Below are 20,131 nucleotides of genomic sequence, written 5' to 3'. Positions count from 1 at the left end.
CTTCACTATTTCGTAATGGCCATTCATCGCTGCTAGATGGAGTGCTGTTCTCCCCCTGATGTCATGGCCTTCGAGATTAGCTCTGTTGTCCAGCAACTGCTGCACCATCGTCTGAAAGCTCTTCTCAGCTGCCACTCCCAAGAGCTTGGAGTCCTACCCTGCGTTGAAGTTAAAATGAAAACCGTGGTTTATGAGAAGTTGCATGACTTCCGCCGCCCCATTCAGGGCGCCATTTCCCGCGCCATTTATTATGGCTTCTACCAGTGCCTTCTTCATCTTGTCATCCTCTCTAATCGAGCTAGTTGCTACTCCTTTTTCCAACAGCAGACGTGTTCTCTTCCTCCCATCCAACACATCAGCAGCAGCTCCCTGGTCGAGTAAGAGCCCAACTTTTAGCGCATTTCCGCTAAGCGCCGCTGATTTCAATCCTTTGCCTGCCTCAGCCCCATAATCAAGGAGCAGCTGCACCATCGACTGATTCCCCGTATTAACAGCGTTACCCAAGACCAGCGTAGGGAGTCCCCCCGCCACAAGCACTTGTCCTAAAATAGACACATCCCCCCCTTCCACAGCATCATACATCGCCATCTCCAACCCCGTCACAACCCCAAGGTCCAACAACATCCGCACCATACCGCCATGCCCTTTCCTCACAGCCTCCGACAGCTCAACTTCTATCCCGCTGAGACGACGTATACGTCGTCTCAGCAGATGGCTTACTCCCGTCCACCAACAATTTCACCACCCCCCCCCTGCCCCGCCCTCGCCGCACGTCACAAAGGCGCTCTATCAGCCATCTACAACGGAACCGCCAGCTCAACACCCTTCTCCAGAACCAACCTCACAATTTCCTCACCCCCCCCTCTCCGCAGCAAACGCAAGCGCTCCCGCCCTCGAATAATCATAACTCCCCCCCTCACGCGGCCATTTCCCCAGTAGCAGCCTGACAACATCAATATGTCCCTCTTTCACCGCGTCACTTAACGCTGAATTAACTCCGCAGATTCTCCTCCGTGGCCTGCTCTAGGAGTATCTGTATGATCGCCACATGGTTGGCAGCAGCCGAACTTCCCAAGGCAGAGTTGCGCCATTCTTCTCGCAAATCTTTACCCGCTGCCTTGGGCATCCCAGACGTCCCGTTCCTCACGAGACGTCGCACTATTGCCACATGGCCATTAGTAGCAGCCCAGTAAAGCGCGCCATTCCGCTCCTCCAGGTTACAGTTTACCTTCCACTCCTTGGCGTTCCAGCCATTTTCTCGAAGCAGGGCGATGGCATTATCTTCTTCGAGGCGGCAGGGGGGTTTTGAGATCCATTTACATGCTGCTGCTGTGCTTGAGCTGTGGCCCGGCTAAAAGCGTAGTTTGGCACTTCTTCGATGATATACCGTGGTGCTGGATTTGAGACCTGGAGTGCTGGTGAGGGATCGGGTTTGCTTCTTGGGCGAGATTGCACTTCAGATAGTTGCTGTCGGAGCTGTTGGAGTTCGTCGTGGAGGCGCTCGAGTCCAGGCGGTTGAGGCGTGGAGGCGGGGTCAGGCCGGCTGCCTCTTGGGAGAGCTTAGAAGACTTCTGAGCCTGCGCATTGGAATTGTTCTGTTGCTTCGATTAGAGAAGTAGCCTCTAGACATTTAGTCACCAGAAGCCTACAAGGGAGACAATGCTATTGCTTTACACAAACCGTTGGTCATGGCACGTGTCCTGGTCGAGGGTGGCTGTGTACGGAATGTTTCACAGCCCGTCTTATGAGTTGCTAAACGTCGTCCAACTAAGCATGATGATGAGGCTGTACTACTTACTGTAGAACTCCAAAGGGGGTTCAAATATGACATAGCAAATATCCCCATGATCCCAATTACAGACAAAAGAATGATTTAAGTAGGCAGAGCACGACAAACAGCAAAACAAAATCGAACATCACATCCAAAAACAACAAAAACATACCATCTCAGAAATACACTTCATATATTCTTCCCCCCACCCATCTATCTACCCATCGCCCTCATCTCCATATGTAAATATCCAAACACTACCATCCATACATCTCCGCCACAATATATACTATATATAAGGTTTAAGAATTAAACAACCCCCCCAACCCCCACCAATCGGGGTCGGTCGGGAGGACTCGAAGAGAGCCATGATCCCATATATAATCGAAACAAAAAATCGACAGCCATATCAGCCATCTCCCAACGCCCATCCTCAAAAAACCAATGCACAACCATCAAGGTTAGAAAAAATGCAGTCGCTAAAGCGCAATATCGAAACACATCAACCACCAAAACGAACATCACACAACTCAACCAGGCCGGGCGGGCGAGTAGTCAGGGTCCTTCCTAAGTCTGGAACGACCTAAACCTCCCCTCAAACCCCCTCAACCTCTCCTCCTCCACCCTCTTCTCCAGCATCCTCGTCGCCCTCACCGCCTCCTCCCTCTCATTCTGCAGCTCCATCACCTCAATCTGCGCGACATTCATCCTCCCCACCACCTCCTCCATCTCGCGATCCGCCTCTCCCAGCGCGCGCTCCAGCTCCTCGACGCGGCTCTTCAGCATCCCCACCCTCGACTCCTCGCCGACGTTCATCGCCTTGCCGCCGGACGTGACGTCGATGCGGGGACTCCTCGCGTTGCCGGCGAAGAGGGGGCTCATGGGGGACTTGGGCGCGAAGAGGCGCGGGGAGCGAAGGGAATCTTTGACGCGGATGAGTTGGCTGTTGCGGGACTCCTTGAGCTCGCGGACCTCGTCTTCGTGTCGAGCAGTGCGCTCTTCAGACGCCTGTTGCGCAGCCATGAGGGCCTCCTCGAGGGTGCGCAGCTTTCCTTGCATCCCCATAATCCGTGCCACATTGGCATTCTGCTCCACCTCCCCGCGCTTGATCGTCTCCGCAAGACGGGCGCGGAGGGTGGAGTTCGCCGACAGCTGGGCGCGCACCTGGCCCGCTAGTCCCTCGATGTGTTCCGCAGCATGCTGGAGCTGGGATGCGAGATCAGTCTCGGTGGAAAGGTGCGAGAGCTCCGTGGTGTTGAGTGAGGAGACCGCGGAGTCGCGGTCGGCGATGGCGGTGGTTAGGGAGGTTTGGAGGGATCGGAGTGCCTCATCCGTCGTGCCATCGCGGGGAACCTGGCTCTCCAGCGCCTTCACGCGATCAAGGGACGCAGCGTACGTCTTCTTGAGCTCAGAGTATGCCTGCTCCAGCGACGAGGAGTTAGCGCTGCTACGCGACCCCGGGATGTTTTCCGGGACGGGAACGCCGTTATCGAGGAGGAGGTTGCGAAGGGATCCAATCTCCTGCTCGGCGCGGTCGAGGTCCATCTTAAGGCCGCTGAGGCCCTTCTCGCACTGCCACTTTTGCTCTATGGCTTCATCGGCGCGGCGACGGAGGGTGTTGATTTCATCCCTCAAGCTGGAGACGTCTTTACCATAGCCAGCGCGTTTGGGTGCGCTCTTGAGGGCGTTATCGCGCTCGATCTCGAGCTGGCGGAGGCGCTTGTCGTTTTCTTTAGTTTGGTGCTCTTGTCTCTCTAGGAGACTCTTCAATGCGCGGTGGAGGGCGTCTCGTTGGGCTTCGACGTCCTTCACGCGTTCAAGGAGCATGTCTCGCGACTCGACGCCTTTTGCCAGGGACATTGAAGTAGGCCGCGACCTCATTAAAGGTGTAGTAACTGTAGAGTTCCTCACCGAAGTAGACCTCTTCAAGCCGGAATTAGGTTGTGGACCATCTTCACCGATGCTGTCCATATGTGATTGTATATCAGTCTGCAGCTTGCGCACACTGTCGCCTCTAGTCAGCTGCATCTGCTGCTGCACCTTCGTGTGCTCGTATGCTAGCTTCTCATGTTCAGCGGCCTGCGCCTCTAGCCCTTCAACCCGAGCTCGTAGTTGCGGAACAACTTCGTCTCTGAGGTTGTCACGCTCATTATGCGAGGTGTGTAGTTCGCCTCTGAGTGCTGTCAGGAGATCTTCAAAGTTCTCCTTGACCTTTCGTTCGTCATTAAGTCGTCGCCGTAGGTCTTCGCAAGTCGCTTCCAAGTCTTTTAATCGGCCGCCGCTATCGAGGGAGTTCATCGACGCGAGATCAACATGCGATACCTTCTCTTCTAACCGGCGAATCTTCTTCTCTAGACCTGATCGTCGTGTCCTCTCTTCTTGGACCTTTTCTTGGCAATCCAGTCGAATCTGGGCCTTTTCGCGGTCCGTTTTCCGCTGCATGCGCTCAATCTCCTCCGTTCTTGAATCGGTATCACCGCCATACTTGACCGAGCTCGTACCAGAGTCGGAGAAATAATCACTTGTTCTCTTATTAGGTCCGCGAGGGTTGTCAACTTCCGATTGTAATCGTTCAACAAGATCCTCTAGTTCCATCTCCCTCCTTATAGATGTGGCCAGCTCGGCACTGATAGTTTTGAGTTCCTCCTCCATCTCTCCGACGTGAGACTCGCTTTCTACGCTAGATGGTGCGAATTCCTCGTCGAAGAAGCTCTCATTCGCCGAATTGGCTTTAGGGACGTCGATGCCAATCGGAATTGCACGGCTGGCAATCGACTTTGAGAAGTGTTTCGCCGGGGACGTCGGCGAGGGTATGGGCGAGAAGTTCTTATCCTCCGAGAAGGTAGTCGTCGATGAGGCCGGCGAGGTGTTTCCACCCCACCCGAAGAAGGAACCAAGTTTAGACGCTCCAGGCGACTTGGGGAGTTGTTTATCGGAGGGGCTCTTGATGCTGGTTGCGTCGAAGGAGGCGCCGCGGGCATCGTTATCGGGCAGGCTGAGGTTGGGTGGTTGTGGCTTTGCCGCGAAAAGGGACATTGTTTCTGTTCCTGAGCGGGAACGGTGTGCTGGACTCGAATCCTCGTATGTGTAATAACTCGAGGTGGTGCTGAGGGCCGAGTCACGCCTCAATCTTGCATGGCGGACAGACGAGGTCGGAGGGGTGCCACCTATTGAGTGTGTATGTGTGTGTGTGTGTGTGGCAGGGGTGGGTTGATTTGGTGTGGCAGTCGAATCTGTCTGATGAGCTGAAGCTTCGATTACAGGTGACAGCGGTCTGACGGGCTCCTGTGGGATGTCGAGACTGTTTATCCGGTCAGTATCTTTAACCCGAAGAGGAAACAATTCGGAGGGCTGGTAGGTAGGGTGGTATTCTTGGTGAGCAGAGGAATACGAGACAGACGTACGTTGAGATTCTTTGTCTCTGGTCCAGACCAGCCTCCTCCACGAAGATAGGAAACCGGTGTGCCGAAGGGTCGTAGATCGTGGGACTGTCTATCGACGGGCGTCTCGAGAATCTGGCGGACGGTGAGTCAAAGGTGCTGGCGCTCGATTCGACCGAATATCTCGCAGCTAGAGGCAGCGCCGACAACGGTAACGGTTTTCTCTTGATGGACGATGTGGTTGAAACAAGGGACGAAGCTCGCGGCCTCACTGTCTCGGCAGATTGTCGATCGGAGCCTGGTTGCTGCACGGACTGGGACTGTGGTGAGGGGAGGGAGGAGGAGACATCAGATGGGGATGAGGCAGAAGGAGTATCAGGATGGGGGAGCGGGCGGGCCATGGCGCGTGGTGGTGGTGAGGGAGGAGGAGGTGTCGGCAATCGCGATGGCGGCGAGGGTGGTGTCTGTGTCGAATCTAGGACGCTGAACCCTGTCATCTCGGGCGCCATGATCCGTTTCGATTAGGAACAAGGTCAATCAGACATTTAGACAGATGGAGATGTACAAGATAGACCAACGCCGACAGACTTGGCGTAGATTAGGTGTGATATGGGATATTGAATGGGACACCAATGTGTCTGGGGGAGGAGAGGAGAGTGGCTGGTGGGCTTGGGTGGGAGTGGGAGTGGGAGTCGAGAGAGGGGTCTCGGCAAGGGCGTTAGTTCATGGGAGTAGTCGAATAAGGCCGTTGAAGCGATGAAGCTACGAGGATTGCAATTTCCCCGTTAACAAAGATGAACAAAGACGGGCAGAATGACAGGCATGTGAAGGGAATGGAGGGAATGGAGGGAATGGGAGTGGACATCTTTACTATTTTGAGAATAAACAGAGATACATTGGAGCGATCTAGAGTAGTATAGAGTGGTAGTATGGAGTAGCATCGTGGGAAGAACCAGTTCCAGACAAAACAATCAGTACATGCATAGCCAGTACAACTCAAACGTATGTAGTGGACCACCGTACAGGATGTACATGCAATGCAGGCAGCCTGTGTATGGGCAGCACGGGGAAGTGGGGAGGGAAGGAACGGTAGAGTAGTCAGGGGAAAACGGGAATAAGGGCAGCTACTGAAAAGAAGAAAAACAGCAGTCCCGTCCACGTATTGGCCAGCTCTCTCTTCCACCCGCAAATGCCACCTTCCATTCAGTGCACTGGCGGGCATTGGCGCATCTCCCTTCCCTGTGATCCATCCTATGCATCCCATCCATTCTATCCATTATTTGTCTCTCTAGTCTCTCATGTCTCTGGCGTGCGGCCCGAGTCCGCATTAGGAAACCCAAAGCGCTTCGACCCTTTTCCCGCCAAGCGCGCTGATTGGATGAATGGCAGCAGGCGGTGGAGGTAGAGGGGGCTGGAAGGGGTGTGCTCAGGAACGGCTAGTGACGGATAGGGGAAAGCGTCAGGGACAGATAGGAACGTGCAGGCGCCAATCGTCGTGGGTGTGGGACGGAAGGAGGGTGGGACTACTGCAAGTGTACGTTCTCTGCGGTAGAACAGCCAGCCACCAGAAGAAAGACCAGAGCGATTGTGAGCCAGCCATAGCTCCCATCCCATCTATCGCGGTATCGCCGATGAATATTGACAGGAACAACAGCAGGATAAGGCGACCAATAGCCATTCAAAGTCTTCTACCGCCGAAGAATCCCTCATTACAGCACGCGCTGGTCGTCGTCACGCTCACTCTTTAGACAACTACACTATTTGGAGACAACTGCACTATTCGACGACAGTAAACGCCGCCAAACACCCCAATCAATTACCAACCTCCTCCCCATCCATCCATCCATCTAATCTATCCATCCAATCCATCCATCCATCCCCCACGCAACCACCACCCAGTCCAGCCCGCCACCGCCAAAAATTTACCGAGATTACCAACTCAGTGCCACCAGTCCATTTCGGTGCGGTTATGGCGCTTGGGGTAAAGTGGCCCGGTAGTTTGTACTCTAGACTCACTCCATTTCTGCCATACGCCAGGGTCCGTTCCCTTTTGCCTGGCCGCCACTACTGTCGCTTGCTGTTTGTGGACGGTGGGACGGTGTTGGTGGTTGTAATGGTATATAGGTGATGACGGTGTGAGTGCTGGCAGCCATACGATATACGAGGCACCCATACTCCTGGTCTTCCCGCTGTCTTCCTGCCTCTGCCATACAGTGCATGCATGAACTCATCTCCATCTCCCCATATCCATATCCAGCACCAGGCATAACAACCATCCACTTCACCCCCTCGGCCCCCCACGGAACACCGAAGCCCAGAAATCCACACACCACGGCAACCCCCATCCCGATCCCCATCCCTTACTAACCCTCGCACGGGACACCGTCCATCCGCCGCCCCATCACATCACTCACTCACCCCTTACTAACGGTTCGGCACCGACCACCACGAGACCCCTACTCCCCGTACTATCACCGACTCTAACCCACTCCTCCACCATCATGCCCAAAAATACACACATCTCCGAGATTAACCTTCGAGCAAAATTAGAGTCCAAGCAAGATGGGTTAAGATCGCGATCTAGCCCATTCATTCATCTCCTTTGGCGTTGATGGGGCTCCACTGGGATGGTCACTGGGCGGTGGTGGAAGGGAGAGGGAGGCGGGATTGTTGATTGGGGTAATTGGTACAGGTGGCTAGGGAGGTCGATCGTGTGTTCACTTGAGGGCTAGGAGGTGGTATTGGGACAAAGTACGAAAAAGTTGCAAAGCTCTAGCTTCAACCTCCAAGGTAATGTACAGTGCTGAGAGGGGGGAGGAGAGGTTGCATAGCAGGAGAGGTCGGCGGTTTGGTCGATCGTATGTTCACCTAGGCGCTAGTAATTGGGATGGAAGGCTAAGTTACAAGATATAGAGAAGGGCAAAGCTCCAACTCCAAGCTGCTCTTAGCTCCAAGTTACGGTGCTGAGAGGGAAGAGACGAGGTTACATATATCAGGAGAGGTCGGCGGCTCAGTCGATCGTATGTTCAGCTGGACGCTAGTAATTAGGATCCCAATAACCCCTTCAGAAGGCAAGGCTCCAGGATCCAGAATCCAAGCTACATCACACTACACTGATGGCAAGAGGAGCTGGTTAGGAGAGACTGCCAGCCCGGTCGATCGTACGTTCAGCTAGACGCTAGTAATTAGTATGTCAACAACACACAGAGAAGGGGAAAGCTCCAGCTCCAAGCTGCGCAACTCGTGCACTGTTGAGAGCTGTTATATGAGGAGAGACGAGCGGCTCGGTCGATCGTACGTTCAGCTAGACGCTAGCAGTAGATGGAGTAAAAGATCGCAATAACCTCTTCAGAGGGGCAAAGCTCAAGCAAGCTCCAAGCCCAAGCTGCTACATATTATGAAAGACCAGCGGTTCGGTCGATCATGGGGTTACCACCAATAGTTTAAAGATAGCTTAAAACTAGCACCCCGATCACAATAACAAGCAGCAGCAGCACAGCTGTTATTGCGAGAAAGGGGTGCTTGCAGCTCGGACGATCATTAGCACCAGCACCAGCACAGCTCCCACGAGTACAGTCAGTAGACGAGGTCACAATATCACAATACACCACCAACACAGAAAACGATAGGTTGTTCGAGACAAGCTGATATTAAAGCTATCTACCACAGCTACCCAACCCCCTTCCCCCCATCCCACCCCTATACAGAAGGTAGGAACAGAAGAAGAAAAAGGCGGAATATGAAAAGATAAAAGCCTTAACATCCCCAACTCGCTGTGCATTCCCCCTCGCACAAGGCAAAGAGAAAAAAGCACATCAACATACACCCCCCGCATCCCCAGAGCACCAGCCAGACATTTCCCTTCCCTTTCCGTCCTACCCGCTATGCATAATCAGAGAAAATGTTGAAATTCTCCGTTGAACGCCGAATTGTTGCTCAAAAGCATAGAAAATGTCCTGTCTGTGTCCCCCGTCTCGAAGTTCTAAATGGTCTATGTTGAAAGACTTTTCCAAAAAATTAATCACAATATACATAATATCATGATTTTCCCGGAAAGCTTTTTGTAGTAAAACGTTGATGAAAAAAAACAGTTGACCATTTAAAATAGGCCAACACTCAATAAAATGCAGATTTCGCTTAACATAACCCCGCAGTCGTTGAGACCGCCCCGCCGCCCTGTGCATATAGACCCGTTTCGCCGCGTGTGAAAAATCTAAGGGAAAAGTTCAAGATGTCATCAGTCATCATCATGGGATCGAAGATGGCCGTTGTCGTCAAAAGAGGAGGTAAGGAGGAGAGAGACGTTGAGTCCCTTTCGGATCTATTATTACTATTTGTGTGTGATGTGGTGTGGTGTGGTTGTGTCTGAGCGAAGACGCTTAGAACTTGAGGGTCTTCGGCTTCTCCCAGGTGAAGTTCTGGTTGGTGAAGTGGCCGTTCTTGGCGGTCTGGAAGTAGATTGGCTTGGCCAGGTCGAGCTCCTTGACGATCACTCCCGGGCGGAGGTCGAAGTTGGCGCGGATGATCTTCTCAAGCTCGTCGGAAGTCTTCTCGGAGGTTCCGTACGAGTCGACGAAGATGGAGAGGGGCTCAGCGACACCGATGGCGTACGACAGCTGGACGAGGCAGCGGCGGGCAAGCTTGGCGTTGACGAGGGACTTGGCGATCCAGCGGGCGACGTAGGCGGCGGAGCGGTCGACCTTGGAGAAATCCTTTCCGGAGAAAGCACCACCTCCGTGAGCTCCCCATCCACCGTATGTGTCAACGATGATCTTGCGGCCAGTCAGACCGGCATCACCCTGTGGGCCACCGATGATGAAGAGTCCAGAGGGTTGGATCTAGTTTTGTCAGACAGCTGTTTTTATTTTATGGGTGTCAAGGTCAACTTACGTGGTAGATGGTCTGGTCGTCAAGGTACTTGGCGGGGATGACCTTCTTGATGACCTTCTCGAGGATCTCCTTGCGGAGCTGCTCAGTGGTGATGGTCTCGGCGTGCTGGGCAGAGACGACAACGGTGTGGACTCTGAGAGGGACAACGGCACCGTTGTCGTGCTTGTACTCAATGGTGACCTGGGTCTTGGTGTCGGGCCTCAACCATGGGATGGAGCCATCACGGCGGGAAGCGCTCATCTCAGCGTTAAGCTTGTGTGCCAATTGAAGGGTCAATGGGAAGAGCTCAGGGGTCTCATCAGTGGCATAACCGAACATGATACCCTGGTCACCAGCACCGAGCTGCTCAAGAGCCTGCTCGTAGTGAAGACCCTGGGCGATATCGGGGGACTGCTCCTCAATGGCAACGAGGACGTTGCAGGTCTTGTAGTCGAAGCCCTTTGCGGAGTCATCGTAACCGATGTCCTTGATGGCACCACGGATGACCTTCTGGTAGTCAAGCTTGGTCTTGGTGGTGATCTCACCGAAGACCATGACCATACCAGTCTTGGTAGCGGTCTCGCAAGCGACCTTGGAGAGAGGGTCGTCGGTCAAGCAGGCATCGAGGATGGCATCGGAGACCTGATCAGCGATCTTGTCTGGGTGACCCTCACCGACGGACTCGGACTGTGGCAATGTGTCAGGATTTGATATTTCTCGCCAGAGCGGGGTTTTTCAAGAACTTACGGTGAACAGGAAGGTGCCCTGGTTGTGGTGGCCACCGGGGGTAGATCCGTTGGCAGTCATCTTGAATAGATTCTGGGGGGGGAGGAGAGAGAGGGTTGAGGTATAAAGAAGATGAAGAGAAGATGAAGACAAGAAAGTGTCTAGAGGGGTATAGAGATAGAGAGAGGAATAGTAGACAAGAAGAAGTTGAAGAGGGGAGGGGAAGGTTGAGAAGAAGTAGTGGGGCAGGATTAGAACTTCGGAGGGCGATCGAGTCTAATTTATTTTAGCGAGACGAGAAGGCACCATTTGTCGAAAATGGACCGATGTACCTCCCAGCACGATAAACCGCGCAAGGTACAACAGGGCCATCGGCGAAAAAATACGAAAACGACGGCTTAGAGGATGAAAATTGTGGTGGTGATTGGGATGAAGATGAATATTTCTATACAGCTTCTGAATTGATATAAAGAGCCTCATAATTACTATGGTAACTACTCTATATTATACGGAAAACACAGTAGATTCCAATTGAGTCCCAAGTGTCCCAAGTACCATCAGAGGGGTTGGATGTTGCCATCGAGGGCCACGAGTACTTTCGTCGAGCGGTGAGAATGGGCTGTTACTCCCCGTCCTACCTGTCTTTTTTCTTTGTTGTTCCTTGTCCCTTCCGTAGCCGGCCATTTCTGCCACCTTTCAATCAACCAGCGCCTGAAATCCCCGAGTCGTACGAAGTGCGTGATTGCACGTGCCCCCAATCAGACACCCAACTCGGGGATTCAGCTCAGATTTCCATTTTTACCATTGTCTTCAACGGCAGCCATCCCCGCAGAAACTCTTGGTACTCTACTGATATCGTGGATCGACTTCAACGGAACCATACTTCGTAAAATGCAGGCCTTGAAACCCCCTTAAACAGCTCATACTACTACTACTACTACTCTATACCTTACTCCGTAATACGTACAACAATAATAAATACACGTGCTACATGAAAAGGCGTGAACCCTCACTTCTTTGAAACAAAACCCCGTCGGGGTGGTCGAGGGGCAGTTAAACCCCGAAAAGCAAAAAATGTCTACTGCGGGGTACTTAGGATTGCTTATTTTCCAACCATCCCTCCCATCACCAACCCCCCGAAACCCATGTACCCCGAAGTAAACCCACGCAGCCTTCCCATTCGTCAGCCTTTCGCGCGAGGCTGACCAAGCAACACTGCAAATTTCTATGATCGCATAGCTAGCAAGCAAATAACCCCTCCTCAGCCTCACCGACCTCCCCCCTCCAAGCCATGCAGCAGCGGCGACTTTAACAAAACTCATTCCCCACCAACACCACTCTCCCTCTTCACAATGTCCAAATTCGGTGTGCTGGTCATGGGCCCCGCGGGCGCCGGCAAGGTCAGTCCCCCATCCCCATTCACCGTCCCTTGAACCCCCATCTAACCCGGCGCCCATAGACCACCTTCTGCAGCTCTCTCATCACGCACCTCCACCACAACCGCCGGTCCTCCTTCTACATCAACCTGGACCCCGCCGCGGAGACCTTCGACCACGAGCCCGACCTGGACATCAAAGACCTGATCTCCCTCTCCGACGTGATGGAGGAAATGGGGCTGGGGCCCAACGGGGGTCTAATCTACTGTTTCGAGTTCCTCCTCGAGAACCTCGATTTCATCACCGAAGCTATCGATCCGCTGTCCGAGGAGTACCTTATTGTAATCGATATGCCGGGCCAGATCGAGCTATACACGCATGTCCCTGTGCTGCCGGCGCTGGTGAAGCATCTCACGATGCAGGGGGGGTTGAGTGTTAATCTCGCGGCGGCATATTTGCTCGAGGCAACATTTGTAGTTGATCGGGCGAAGTTTTTTGCGGGGACACTGTCGGCGATGTCAGCGATGATTATGCTAGAAGTCCCCCACGTTAACATCCTCTCCAAAATGGACCTAGTAAAAGGACAAGTCGGCAAGCGGGAGCTCAAGCGCTTCCTCGACCCCGACGCATCACTCCTAGACGACGACCCCTCTGACCTTGGCGGTGGAGAGGAGCCGGGCGTGGGTGATCCGCTAGAGAACGGGAGTATGATGCGCGGGGAGAGTTTCCGGCGCTTGAATCGCGCGGTGGCGGGGTTGATTGAGAGTTTTAGCATGGTGTCGTATTTGAGGCTTGATGTGCAGGATGAGGATAGTGTGGGGGCTATCTTGAGTTATCTCGATGATGCGATTCAGTATCATGAGGCGCAGGAGCCGAGGGAGACGGGCGATTTGGCGGAGATCGAGTATGAGGATGGGGATGTGGGGGAGTAGGGTGTTGGAGGTCTAGGGGAGGGGGGTGCTGGTTGGGTGGATTATGCATTTGTTTGGAGTTTTGGGGGTATAAAGTGGGATGGGTTCGCATAGCGGGGGCGTTATATTGGTGCCCATCTGAGAGCTGTTTGGGATTTTTTGTAGAACAAGTATATTCGGCTTGAAAATGAATACTTGTACAAGTGTTGAGATAAGACTGGGAAAATTCATGACGACAACACCAGGGATCCAGCTCAACATCACCCCACGAAGTCACAACATACAAGTCATATCATACCAGTAAAACAAATATAATTACCCAGCCACCCACTCATCCCCCAGCGCACAGCTAGAGCGACAGCCAGAGATATAACCCTATTCTAAAAAAAAGCCCACTAGCACTCCTATCACTCCTAACACTACTAACCCTACTATCTTATCCATATATGACACCAAGCCAACATCATCCACGCAAGCAATGCAATGCCATGCCATGCTTCCGATGTGTGAGAATAACCGCGCCTCCAGAAAAACAAATAAAAAAGGCGGAACATGGATGGTATGACACCCTATTCTAGCACGGCACCGCGTGCTGCCTTGCCTTTGACGCCAAAAACGCACATATGGGGGATGGGTGGTGGTGTGGTATAACCCCCCCATCCTCACCTCAATAACACTCCCCAGCACCCCAGGATCGAACCAGCTTAAACACATAACCCCCCTAGGACAGTGAACCCAGCCTGACGCCGCGCTAAGTCTCAATCAAATGCCCCATCCCCCTCGGCACTACCCCCGGCGACACCGTCTCCCTCCCCCCCTCCCTCCTCAACTGCGCGCTCGGCGAATCCGGATCCGCTGCCTCCGCCTTGCCGCCAAACTCGCGCTTCACCGGCGTGGTCTCGGTATTATTCCGCACCTCCACTAACGACAGCGGGAGCATAGGTGATGACGGCGCGACCTTGCTGAGGTTAGGGAACATAGGCGCGATAGGCTCGTGTTTGATGGCCTTTCCCGAGATGGCCTTGGAGGACTTGGTGGTTGTGAATGCCTTAGTAATCTTAGCGTTCTTCGCAGCAGCGGGTTTCTTGGGCGCGGGAGCCTTCTTTTTAGCCCCTGCTGCTGTGGAGGTGGGTTTGGTGATGGGCTTAGTAGCGGTTCCAGAAGCGAAGAGCTTGGGCTGCTTCATCTTCTTCAAGTCCTTCGCCGGCGCGGGGCTGCGAGTTCGCGGGCTAGCAGTGGGCGTCACCATACCCTGCGTCTTCTCAACAGCCTTATGTTTCGCCGCACCACCCAGCTCAACCTTCATCGGGGACTTCGGAGTCTCTCGCGGAGGAAGAACAGTATACGGTCCAACATCCTTATCATCCCATTTCGGAATCGCAGCATGGCGCGCAACCTCGTCGCAGTCCCCGCGAATCACCAAGTCCCAGCAGTCCTTGAACTCCAGCCCGACTGGTTCAGGCCCGTGGTTGATCCAGGCTGTGAAGCCGTCTTTGCGACCGCGCGCGACTTGGCACATCTCACGTGCGATGCGTTTTACGCCTGGGACTTTCAGGCTCGTGCCGACGACGATGACGGCGTCGGGGCGGCTCTTGAGATCGGCTGTTGTGACGGCGCCGATGGCTTCTTCGTCGGGGTTGTATTCGTTGTAGAGGACTATTCTGGGGCGGAGGCGGCCAATGCCGTGGCTTCGCTTTCCGGCTAGGGTGGTTCGGATCTCATCTAACTCCTCACATGCTTTACAGGATGGAGGCTCGGAACCTTCGAAAAGGGAGCCGTCGAAGTCAGATAGCGCGCGGCACTTGGTGCAGACCATCTTCTCCAATCCGCCATGGAGCTGGATAGTTTTTGGCCAGGGACCCCTCGAATTGAGAGGGATGTTTGTCCGGAGCGGCTCTAGGGATGTGTCGATCCCATCTACGTTTTGCGTGTAGAGGCGCATTAGACGGCCCTCTTCCGCAATTGTCGCGATCATATGGTGGAACATTGTTGGGTTTGCTTGCCGAGTCATGTGCGACATCTCGCGAACCATGTCATGAAAGGAGGCTGTTGAGGAGTCGTTCTTGTATACGGCCGCGTCAAAGAGGTCTTTTCCAGAAGACTTTAAATCATATTTGCTGCGAAGTGTGGTGAAGAGTCCAGTTGAAGAGCGGAAGTCGGGAACTAGAGCATGGTTAGTTTTATGGCAAGATAAAAAGGATGGGCAATTTCCTTACTGCCTGCCGAAACGGAAATTCCAGCTCCTGCAATTACAACAATCTTCCGCTTCGTCCGTAGGACTTTGAGGAGACGCTGAAGCTGCAGATCGTCATTGGCCAATTTCTCCGGATCGGTGCTCTCGTCGAGGGTGTGCAGATCTAAGTACTCCGTCGTCCGCTCCTTGGGTTGAGCAAGCTTGCGCTTCTTGGCTGGCGGCGGGCCCTCCGCCTCATCTTGCATGTCGCGCGCTGTAGAAGATGACCTACTCCCTGACGGCTGAGAAGACCTGGGAGACGGGTATTCGTATGGCGGTGTTGGTGACCTGGATCGCATAGACAGAGGGGACGAAACCAGGGACTCCAGTGGAGACGGAGGCGGCGACATGCCCGGCATGTCGTCCATTTTAACGGCTGTAACTTTAGGATATTCGAGATGGGGTGCTCCTGCTGCGGAATTACTGTCTCATTTTCGAGCTGTCTGTGTCGTTGATTCCTCCTGTTGGCGTTTGGTTGTCGTGTCGGTGGTGGTTGTCGAAATAGGAGCGGTGGATGACGATGTATGAAGGAAGGTACGTTGTTAGGTCGTTGGAGAGGCTCTTTCTTAGCCTTAGGGCGGGCTGTTTGTTTTGGTGGCCATTGCTTCTTGGCTGGGTGTACTGGGGGGAGAGTGAATGGGCTAGTTTCTTAACCGAGAGTCATAAATGGCGGTTCTGGTAAGAATGGTCCAAACTACTCTCTCGACATTCCCGGCGCAAAAGTGACATCGCACATGTGATATCACTACTATTTTGTACTCCTATACGCTTTATCAGCCTCTTTATAATATTGTATACGCCGGAAAATAAATAAAACCACAGCTAGCCCTACAATATTATGGCTTCTTTATTTTAGGTTTTTATAGATCTCTCTCCCAGCGTCATTTTACGATCATTTATTCGAGGGATCCGCTGGTTGCCGTGTCAATGGGTGGGTGGATGTTCCACTAGGAGAGACCCGGACTAACCCCATTGTGCGGCATCCCTGCAGCCTGTGGGAAAGCACCACACCACCAAACAGCCAAACAGCCAACGGCAAGCAAGTTTTGTCCGAAGTGGATGGACATACTACTGAACGGAACTTCCAGAGTCCGTTCCTTCCAATATAAACGCATATAACGCATATATACTATAGCCCATTAACAGCTAATAGGCTCTATAATCCATTATAGTCGCATGAATCACCACTCTTGAACCCATTTTATAATATAGTTACCCTACAACCAATCACAGCCCGGAAAATTATTCGCTTGCCGTAATTGGCAGCCGCATGGTGGTGGGCTACGCTATTCGCACGTGGGAAGTGGAAGAGTGATGCCGCTCATGATGGACGATGATATGGAGGTCGACATCGATGACCTCTTTGGAGATGGGGCCGGTGGTCTCTTACCACCTTCCCGGCCACCGCCGAAGGAGCTCTTCCAACGGGTCGACGAGCTTCGCGGAAGCGGATGTTGCCAGTGCGTCCTGACCCCCTCCCCCCCCAGGACGGAGACTGAGAAAACACAAGCTGACGATAGAGAAAAGGAGCATTGCGTGGTCGCGCTGGGGATCTATTGCTTCCATCACTTCAAACGGGCTGGGCTTAGAATTCCGTAATCTGCGGATTCATCCCAAAGATGGCTCGTGGGACTTGAGTGACCCTACCATTATCCCTCAGATCGCCCCAATCGCTGATGGCGGCCAGTTGAAGCATCTATGTTGGAGTCCCAATGGAGCTGACTTGGCGGCCATAGATTCTGCTGGTCGTATTGCGATATTGAATCTTGCTCAGTCCTTGAACAAGCCCACGTTCACTCGGAACAGCAACGTAGGTCCTATTGAGGACCTTCGTGCCGTCGTTGGTGCGTACTGGCTAAATCTATCGCCATCAAATGTGCGACAAGTAAGTTTGCATTACGTGATAGAGGAACTTCTCTAAATTAGTCTTAGCCCGGCATTCAAAGCGTAGCTGTCAAGACGTCGACAGACTATAGGTACGAGATATCTCAAGCCATAGCCTTTGGGCCTTGCTTTCCAAACGCCCACAAGTCCGCCCTAATCACCGTGAGTACAGGTGGCTCTTTGTCGCTCCTGTGGCCTCAAGCGGACGGAAAATGGCATGAGTTATCTTCAGATATTGAGAGTATCTCTTCCTCGGACGACCTCATCACGCATGCTTCAATATGCGCAGATAAAAGTAGGTATCTCCGAAATTGCGAGACTTGCAACAGAACTAACTCGGCTACTAGATAATACCCTGCTTCTGGCATTTGCAACAACGGCAAAGAAGCTGAGCATAGCCAGAATAGCTATAAAATGGGGCAGTCCTACCGCCAACCCTCCCGATCGGCCTGTCAATCCAGCTTTGAACACTGTAACGCCAACTATTATTATTCGGCTCTTATCTGACACCAACTGGATGGACGGAAGTGCTACCGATGCCTCGGATCCATTCCATCTTTCTCCATCTATGGCGGCTTTGTCCCATTTGTCTATTTTATCGCCATCCCCTGATGGACCTGGTGGCCGCCCCACATCACCAACAGTTATTACCATCAGATCTCATTTACCAAACTCGATGTCTCAATATAATCAAGATACCCACAGCCTCATAAACAGATGGGAGCTATCCGAGGCTTCTCCAAGCGTTCATCCCGCCTTTGAACAGCTAAGTGCACGTCGGAATAGTGTTGGATCAAAGCCAGGGGTGAGCATTCCCCATCTATATTGTCGACCCACTGTTGACATATATTATAGCCTTCGCCAAGCCTAAAGAAGCAAGAAGGGTTCACATCCAATAAGGTAGTGATCTGGATTGAAGCAATTTACTTTGAACGAATCATTTGCTTTGGTTACAGCGACGGGTCGGTTGAATATCGTGACCGAACATCTTTGGCAGAACTGTTTACACTGGGAGGGTTGGACAAGTTTTCTCATATTTCGCAAATAGGATTTACCTATAATGGATATGAACCCAGTGAGCCTCAAAGCCTTTCTCAAATCTTTCACTTGCTAACAATATCTGGAGGTTTGGTTGGAGCACTGTCTCCCACTCATCTGTCGGTGGTCCAGAAAGGCTGTGATGGAAAGATTAAATGGAATCCGCTGGTTTACAACATGGGTGAAATTGGCACTTCCCTTGAAGATAGTAAGAGCCCCCTTACACTTCCTGGTTTATAAGCTAACATTGTGAAAGCACAATATGCAGCAGTCATCGCAGGGTTCAGTATGGCTTGCTCGACAGCGATAATGAACTCTAGCAACCATGATGATCTGATGGCGGCAGCTAGCAAATTCAAGCATTTGTCATGTAAGTGTACCAAACTCACGTCAGGCTCACAATGCTAAGACTTGTTTACAGCCTTTGCATTCGACTTGGTTTCAGAGGTTTCCAAAACCCTCAAATTTAACGTCGACTACTCTGAAGAATCACACCATGATTCGCTGATTCGAAACCCCTCCATCCAGATTTCTCTCAGTATACAGAATGCTCTAGGATACAACGGCGATGCTCACAAGCGGACATTTGAGTCGAAGATTGCTTGGATTAGCCTTCAACTCCGAAATTGTGTGGTTCTGATTACAATGGCTATGAATATAAGAGTACCTATCCCCGATCAACAGAAGAAGGTATTGGGGCTAGAGGATTCCGGTAAGTTCGTTATATCAATGATGATGTTCAGTTACTGATTTACGGTTCCAGAGGTCATACGTCTACTCGCGGGCTCAGTACGGTGGTGCCTAGACCTCATGTCCTGGCTTATAGACTGCCTTCTGCACCCCGAGGACCCAGAGGTCTTCGAGTCAGTAACCAAGGGCGAAGACGGGTCAATACCACTTCTCAGTGCCCATCTACTCGCAACTAACAACATCGCCTTACACGTCCTCCTCTCATCAGCAACTAGAGGGTTCCTCACAGGAATCTGCCGCCGGCTCGCCCACCTGGATTATACCGCACGCAAAGCCATGTCAGCAGCGCAGAGCGTCTCCGCTCCTCCCGGCCAGTCCGCGCCGCTAATCTCCAACTCCCTCCGCTCCTCATATACCGCCATCGCGACACTAACCGCCTCATCAATCGTGCCAATCAGCCGCTTCGAAGCCTTCGTCGCCCGCATCGCCGATGTCGTCAAGGAAGCCTACACCGCGGCGAAATTCCCGTCCCAGCAGCAGGCACAGGGCGCCCCGGGTGACTCCAAGAGAAACAACGTCGAGCAAGGGATACTATTTGGGGCGCCGCTGCCAGAGGTTATGGCTCCGGCTATATCTCGCATTTTCAGTGAGGAGCTCCCGAAGTTGCGGGCGGAGATTGATCCTTCGAGGTTGTTCTTTCATGACTTTGGTATCTTGGGATTGCCGGAGTCGAATGCATCTGCGGGCAAAGGGGCTGCGGAGGGTAGTGCGACGACGAGTAGCGCACAGTACAGGGTAAACCACACGATAGACATCTTCTCTCGCGTGCCGATACAGCTGGGGATGGAACCAGAGGAGGCTCAGGGAATAGATGCAAGGGGATCTCGCCCGGGGAGGCGGTGGAGGAGATGCGTAAGGTGTGCAGCGGCTATGGAGGATATCCACAGCCTGACGCCGCCGGTGCAGTTCCTGATCATGCAGCAGAGACGTTGTTACTGTGGCGGGAACTGGGATATCCTCGCGGGGGCGAGGGTGGTTGCCTGATTGTTGGATGTTAGTATAACAAGGAGTGTGACCGACTATGGAGAGGGGGGTTTTGGATAGTGCGTTGCGTTACCAGCTTCGACCGAGGTGATTTACAGCGTTTTTGGGAAGAGGAGATAGCAATACATACTTGTGAATCAATATTATCACTTTTATCACAGGTCTCACTCATGGTATCTATCAAGACTAGACTAGGTAGCTTCAAATTG

At 52.7% G+C, this 20,131-nt stretch overlaps 7 protein-coding genes across 7 annotated transcripts; 2 read left to right on the top strand and 5 right to left on the bottom strand.

The window, feature by feature from the left end:
- Positions 1-153: 153 nt before the first annotated feature.
- VE01_00243 (uncharacterized protein) lies at positions 154-633 on the bottom strand (the record flags this gene model as incomplete). Its single annotated transcript, XM_018269775.1, has 1 exon — positions 154-633. The coding sequence occupies one exon, from the start codon at positions 631-633 to the stop codon at positions 154-156; it is 480 nt and encodes a 159-aa protein (XP_018135390.1).
- A 358-nt stretch (positions 634-991) lies between these two features.
- VE01_00242 (uncharacterized protein) lies at positions 992-1,831 on the bottom strand (the record flags this gene model as incomplete). Its single annotated transcript, XM_018269774.1, has 3 exons — positions 992-1,326; positions 1,388-1,595; positions 1,799-1,831. The coding sequence occupies 3 exons, from the start codon at positions 1,829-1,831 to the stop codon at positions 992-994; spliced, it is 576 nt and encodes a 191-aa protein (XP_018135391.1).
- A 12-nt stretch (positions 1,832-1,843) lies between these two features.
- VE01_00241 (uncharacterized protein) lies at positions 1,844-5,809 on the bottom strand. The gene is made up of 2 exons (XM_018269773.2): positions 5,176-5,809; positions 1,844-5,072 (listed from the first exon to the last, which is right to left on the bottom strand). The coding sequence occupies exons 1-2, from the start codon at positions 5,658-5,660 to the stop codon at positions 2,339-2,341; spliced, it is 3,219 nt and encodes a 1,072-aa protein (XP_018135392.1). The 5' UTR covers positions 5,661-5,809; the 3' UTR covers positions 1,844-2,338.
- Positions 5,810-8,784: 2,975 nt separating this feature from the next.
- On the bottom strand, positions 8,785-10,972 carry SAM2 (methionine adenosyltransferase sam2). Its single transcript, XM_018269772.2, has 3 exons — positions 10,768-10,972; positions 10,042-10,707; positions 8,785-9,989 (listed from the first exon to the last, which is right to left on the bottom strand). Exons 1-3 carry the CDS (start codon positions 10,825-10,827, stop codon positions 9,531-9,533), a joined length of 1,185 nt encoding a protein of 394 aa, XP_018135542.1. The 5' UTR covers positions 10,828-10,972; the 3' UTR covers positions 8,785-9,530.
- A 1,051-nt stretch (positions 10,973-12,023) lies between these two features.
- On the top strand, positions 12,024-13,397 carry FET5 (ATP binding protein). Its single transcript, XM_018269771.2, has 2 exons — positions 12,024-12,146; positions 12,206-13,397. Exons 1-2 carry the CDS (start codon positions 12,099-12,101, stop codon positions 13,052-13,054), a joined length of 897 nt encoding a protein of 298 aa, XP_018135099.1. The 5' UTR covers positions 12,024-12,098; the 3' UTR covers positions 13,055-13,397.
- VE01_00238 (uncharacterized protein) lies at positions 13,351-16,108 on the bottom strand. Its single transcript, XM_018269770.2, has 2 exons — positions 15,250-16,108; positions 13,351-15,196 (listed from the first exon to the last, which is right to left on the bottom strand). Exons 1-2 carry the CDS (start codon positions 15,632-15,634, stop codon positions 13,785-13,787), a joined length of 1,797 nt encoding a protein of 598 aa, XP_018135098.1. The 5' UTR covers positions 15,635-16,108; the 3' UTR covers positions 13,351-13,784.
- Positions 16,109-16,274: 166 nt separating this feature from the next.
- Positions 16,275-20,052, top strand: SIN4 (mediator complex subunit). The gene is made up of 9 exons (XM_018269769.2): positions 16,275-16,726; positions 16,794-17,151; positions 17,199-17,445; positions 17,498-17,955; positions 18,006-18,225; positions 18,277-18,396; positions 18,445-18,558; positions 18,610-18,900; positions 18,952-20,052. The coding sequence occupies exons 1-9, from the start codon at positions 16,581-16,583 to the stop codon at positions 19,920-19,922; spliced, it is 2,925 nt and encodes a 974-aa protein (XP_018135101.2). The 5' UTR covers positions 16,275-16,580; the 3' UTR covers positions 19,923-20,052.
- Positions 20,053-20,131: the final 79 nt, after the last annotated feature.

The sequence above is a fragment of the Pseudogymnoascus verrucosus genome, assembly GCF_001662655.1.
Source record: "Pseudogymnoascus verrucosus strain UAMH 10579 unplaced genomic scaffold scaffold_1, whole genome shotgun sequence".
Classification (NCBI taxonomy): Eukaryota; Fungi; Ascomycota; class Leotiomycetes; order Thelebolales; family Thelebolaceae; genus Pseudogymnoascus; species Pseudogymnoascus verrucosus.
The sequence above is the reverse complement of the archived record's forward strand: the minus strand, read 5'-3'. Positions and strand labels throughout refer to the sequence as shown.